The sequence below is a fragment of the Meles meles genome, chromosome 8, assembly GCF_922984935.1.
Source record: "Meles meles chromosome 8, mMelMel3.1 paternal haplotype, whole genome shotgun sequence".
Lineage (NCBI taxonomy): Eukaryota > Metazoa > Chordata > Mammalia > Carnivora > Mustelidae > Meles > Meles meles.
This window is the reverse complement of record NC_060073.1, coordinates 57,083,632-57,088,397: the sequence shown is the minus strand read 5'-3', so window position 1 is coordinate 57,088,397 and position 4,766 is coordinate 57,083,632. Positions and strand designations below refer to the sequence as shown.

At 41.2% G+C, this 4,766-nt stretch overlaps 1 protein-coding gene across 1 annotated transcript; it reads right to left on the bottom strand.

Annotated features, from left to right (window-relative positions):
- Window positions 1–645: 645 nt before the first annotated feature.
- On the bottom strand, window positions 646–1,590 carry LOC123949479 (olfactory receptor 51I2-like). Its single transcript, XM_046016967.1, has one exon. The coding sequence runs from the start codon at window positions 1,588–1,590 to the stop codon at window positions 646–648; it is 945 nt and encodes a 314-aa protein (XP_045872923.1).
- Between the last annotated feature and the right edge of the window lie 3,176 nt (window positions 1,591–4,766).

Sequence of the window (4,766 nt, the reverse complement as noted above, 5' to 3'; positions counted from 1 at the left end):
AAACGATCAACAAGACATACAATGGCTCAACATCACTCACCATTAGGGAAATGCAGATTGAGACCACAATGGGATATTACTTCACATCTTCCAAAATAGCTGTTATGAAACAGAACAAAATAAAACAACAACAAAAAAAGACAACACATGTAGAGAAATTTGGACCCATACACACCATCGGTGAGAATGTAAAATAGTGCATCCACTATAGAAAACAGTAAGAATATTCCTCAAAAAAATTAAAAAATAGAACTACATCTGACATAATCTTGGGGAAACAAATTCCTTTACCCATTATGACAGAGGTTCCACAATTTCTTTTGTGCTGATTCACTTTCAGCAAAGATAAGACAAATATACCACACTGAAATGAGGGACTAGTTATGAGAATATATATTTTTGGATTAAAAAAGGGAAACTGAGCAAATGTTTTGTTTTCTTTATTTGTTTTTGCTAAATTATGACCCAGTTTACCTGGTCAAAGCTGTTGGTTTGGGTCATAACTATTGTCAGGCAGAAATCCTAATATTGTTTAGTGACTAAAAAGAAATTTAAAAAGCCTCGTCAAAGCAGTTTTTAGAAACTCAAATTTGTGGAATAACAACATATATCCTCTGAATCTTGGAATTTTAACATTTCTCCTGCTTAAAACTTTTTTCCTAGTAGTAATCTGCAAAGTCTCTGTCGAATCTCTTTGGTTTTGATGGAATAGATGACCGGGTTGAGCATAGGAGGCACAAAGAGATAGAAAAGGGACATGAGTGTGTGCACATACTGTGGGGCATGCCTCCCATAGCGAGCAGCCATGGACACACCAACCATGGGCACATAGAACATGAGCACAGCACACATGTGTGACACACATGTATTGAGTGTCTTAAGTCTTTCCTCCCGGGATGCAATGGCAAGTACAGAGCGCAATATGAGCACATAGGAGAGGAGAATGAGTGCAGAATCCAGACCAAAGTTAGAGATGACAATGAATTGACCAAAAATATTATTGATGGTGATGTCACCACAGGGTAAGCGGATCAGATCTGGATGCAGGCAGTAGGCATGGGAGAGTATGTTGGCCTTGCAGAAGGGCAACCTCTTCAGAAGGAAAGGCAGTGGAAAAATCATACAGAAACTGCGGATGATAACAGCCATGCCCATGTGCACCACACGGGCATCAGTGAGCACTGCGGCATAACGCAATGGGTTACAGATGGCCACATAGCGGTCAAAACTCATAACTAGCAGAATTCCAGACTCCATGAAGGAGAAGAGGTGAATAAAGAACATTTGAGCCATGCAAGAATCAAAACTGATCTTTCTTATGTGGAAGCAAAATGTGGCCAACACCGTGGGCAGTGTGGAAAAGGACACACCTAGGTCATTAACTGATAGCAGGGATAGGAAGTAGTACATAGGCTGATGCAAACTCTGTACCTCCTTGATAATGAAAAGGATAAGGGCATTGCCCACAATGGAGACAATGTAGAAGATACCAAGGAGCAGAAACATCCAGTGTTGGGAGGTCTCCAGCCCTGGGAGCCCTGTCAGGGTGAAGGGAGGTAACTCTGAGTTGTTGTGGGGCTTACCTCCCATTTTGGCACTACTGCTTAGGTTCTAGGACCACTAGTCTGTAAAGAAAACAAACATACAGTTTAATTCAAGGCATAGACCTAATATTTTAAGACTCTCATGTATCATCCAAGCCCGTACTTTAGAGTATTAATCAATCTTTTTCACCAAATCACTTATCCATCTCTCTCTTTGCCACCAGAATCTCTGGAATTGTCTGAGTTTTCTCAGTTTATCCAGTTGACTAAATAGGTCACATTGCCTTCCTTTACACCTGTGCCTACTGACACAATTCTCCTTCTCGTATTTAAAGCTATGAACTCTTTTCATCGATCTCTGGGCATCACTTTATTCAAGACCTGTGACAAAATAGACCTGATCACTACTTCCTTGCTAATTCAGTCCTCTTTCTTAGCATGTCTCTTCTTCATCAAATCATAATCTTTTCCTCGTTCCACTCTCTCATGCTACTGAAACTTTACTACTTTATTTTGACTCTCCAACTTCTCTACTCTTATATAGTCTGTCAGTTCTTCTATCCATTCATCCTGACAGAAGATAAATGGGTAGAAAAATATCCATCCATAGAGATAACCTTCCACACATTCAACAAGATGCACTAGACTCCCATATTCCCACTCATCTTTCCATTCTATCCAGTTAACTTGTATCATCACTTTTCTCCCTGGATAATTTAATTTACTAAAAGTTAGTTCTTAATAATGTCTTTCAGAACCAAATGGCACCTGACTTTTGGATCAATAATCATTTATTTATTCCATGAAGTTGCTTCTTATCTATGTTCTCCATCCCTTTGAATAATACCATCATTATGCCTAAGATTGAGACTCAAAATCCAAATATCATTTTGACTTTCTTTCTTGTATCTACTGCATGAAACCAGGTAAGATCCAAGGAAAATACTGACCCCAAAAATGCCTCTGTCAGTACCTTCCTCTATTCCCTTTCACCTGCAGTCTCCCCTGCAGACCCAAGCAATCACATTCTTGTACCATAATGACAGCCTCCTAATAAAGCTCACGCCACTTTCTATTTCATTCTGGAGTAGGACTACCTTAATCTATAGTAGAACTAATATTTTTAAAAGGTAGGATCTGAAAATGGCGCCATTCCAATTAGAAGCCTTGAATGCTCCCTCATTACCAAAGGATCAAATCCAAACTCATTAGTCTAGAATTGAAGGCCTTTGTAGTCAGTAATAAATCAGTAGTTCTAGCCTCAGTCCTCAAAATTCCCTTCCTTGTACCTCAAGGAAACCAAATGGATAAGAACTGCAGCCCCTCAGCTCTCAAAGGCTGCCCTGAGCGTGAGATCATACCCATTCAATCCATCTTCCATGGTCAGGACCAGCGATGCCCTCTGCTATGAAGACTTGCTGGTCATGGCCAGCAGTAGTAATTTGTCTCCCTGCCACAACTCTTGTAACTGTAAGTTTGCATCCCGTTTTGTGCCCATTTCTCTGCCTGGTCTCCATGAAAGCTTTGTGAATTCTATCTTATCGTCTGACTTGCCAGCTCCAAGAACTCAGCCCTGACTCTCTTTTGTCATTGAGTCCCTCTTGTGCTTTAGTGCAAGGTCTCTCACACAGGAGACGTACCCACTGAGTCACTGATCCCTCCTGGGTTTTTGGTCTCTTTGTTGTAAACTAGAGATGCTAAGAAGCTGAGTTCAAGGGGTTGTGAGGATCCAAAAGTGGAGAGCTGTGAAAACTTTCAGGGCTTTGCAACTCTGACTTCTAGAGCTGCTCTCTGCCCTCATCTCCAGCCATTCATCTACCTTTGGCCAATCTCCATCTGACTCAGGACTCCTCTAACCTTTCCTCACAGGATGCATTTTCCCCTCTCTTCATATTTTTAGGGCTGCTTCATCTTCCCTACCTGAAAACTCTTCCTAAACATGTTTGCTGTCCCTGCATGCAATATGCAGATGCCCTTGATTGATCATAGGATCTTTTAGCACTAAGTAAGGTCCTGCCAAGTGGATTCCAAAACAGCCAGTATCTTTTTATATATGCACCTTATGCCAGATATTTGGGGGGGTGCTTGTTCATATCAAAGCATCTATATCCAGGTATAGCCTGATGAGAAAGTCATGTCTAAAACAGAAAGCATGGCAGGATTTAGAGAACAAGAGCAACAACTAGCAAATGTAGAACTGGGAAGGTGATGAAGGTAAACATGTGCAGAAAATAAAACAACCTGACTCAAATTAGGGACAGGCTTTCCTCCTTCAGACAGTCATATTATACCACTCAGGGGCAGAGCACCTTAAGGCTTGAGACTGGAGTATCTGACCCTCCCATTGACGTACCTGTGAGACCTCCACAAACAGAAGGTGCAGAGGAGGGAAGAGGGTTATGGGGGCTCTGCGTGCCTTGCCCCAAGCCCGACCCAGTTACATCCACCAGCTCCCTGGCCTGAGAATATAAGGCCCCACCCAGGAAGTCCCTTGAGCTTCTATCAGCTCAGGTACTCATGGACTGCTGGGAATATGGAACATCTACATTTGTTTTCATGGGAGGACAGTTAAAGAAGTTGGGTTTAGAAAGAAGCCCTCAGATTACCTAATGATTGTCTGGGACGAACCAGACTGAAAATAGAGTCATCACTTCCAAAAACTCCAACTCGTAGATAAGTCAGACCAAAGGATTCAGTGTGTCACCTAATCCCCTCCTGCACCTTCTTGCAGTCACACAGATGGTCATGGGAAAAGGTCAGGAAACCACCCAAACCCCAATCAATATGCACGGATTTATCGGTATTCTGTGTCTACGGGACTTTTGTCATAATTCTTGCTCTTTAATTTCCCATATAAAAAAATGCTGTCTTTTCATTTAAACAAGGTCACAATTCTTACCCTAAATTTACGTCTATGGTATAAGGTATAAGGTGTATGGTAACAAAAGTGATTATAACTCAAGTCGTTTATTCAATAGTAAACATGATTTTGGTCTTGGGGAATGTGTAGATAAATAAGCATAACAGCTCATAGTCCAGTTAGGAAGACTCCTAAGGAAACACTTATGTATATTTCAGTGACTGAAGATAAAAGACACAAGGTAGGATGGAACAAAGGAGGGGGATTTGTAATATTCTAGGGCAGTCAGAGAAGATTTTCAGGTGCATCTCTTGACTCTCAAATTATGAGCAAATATTATTTAAGAGAATGTGGTAGGCAGA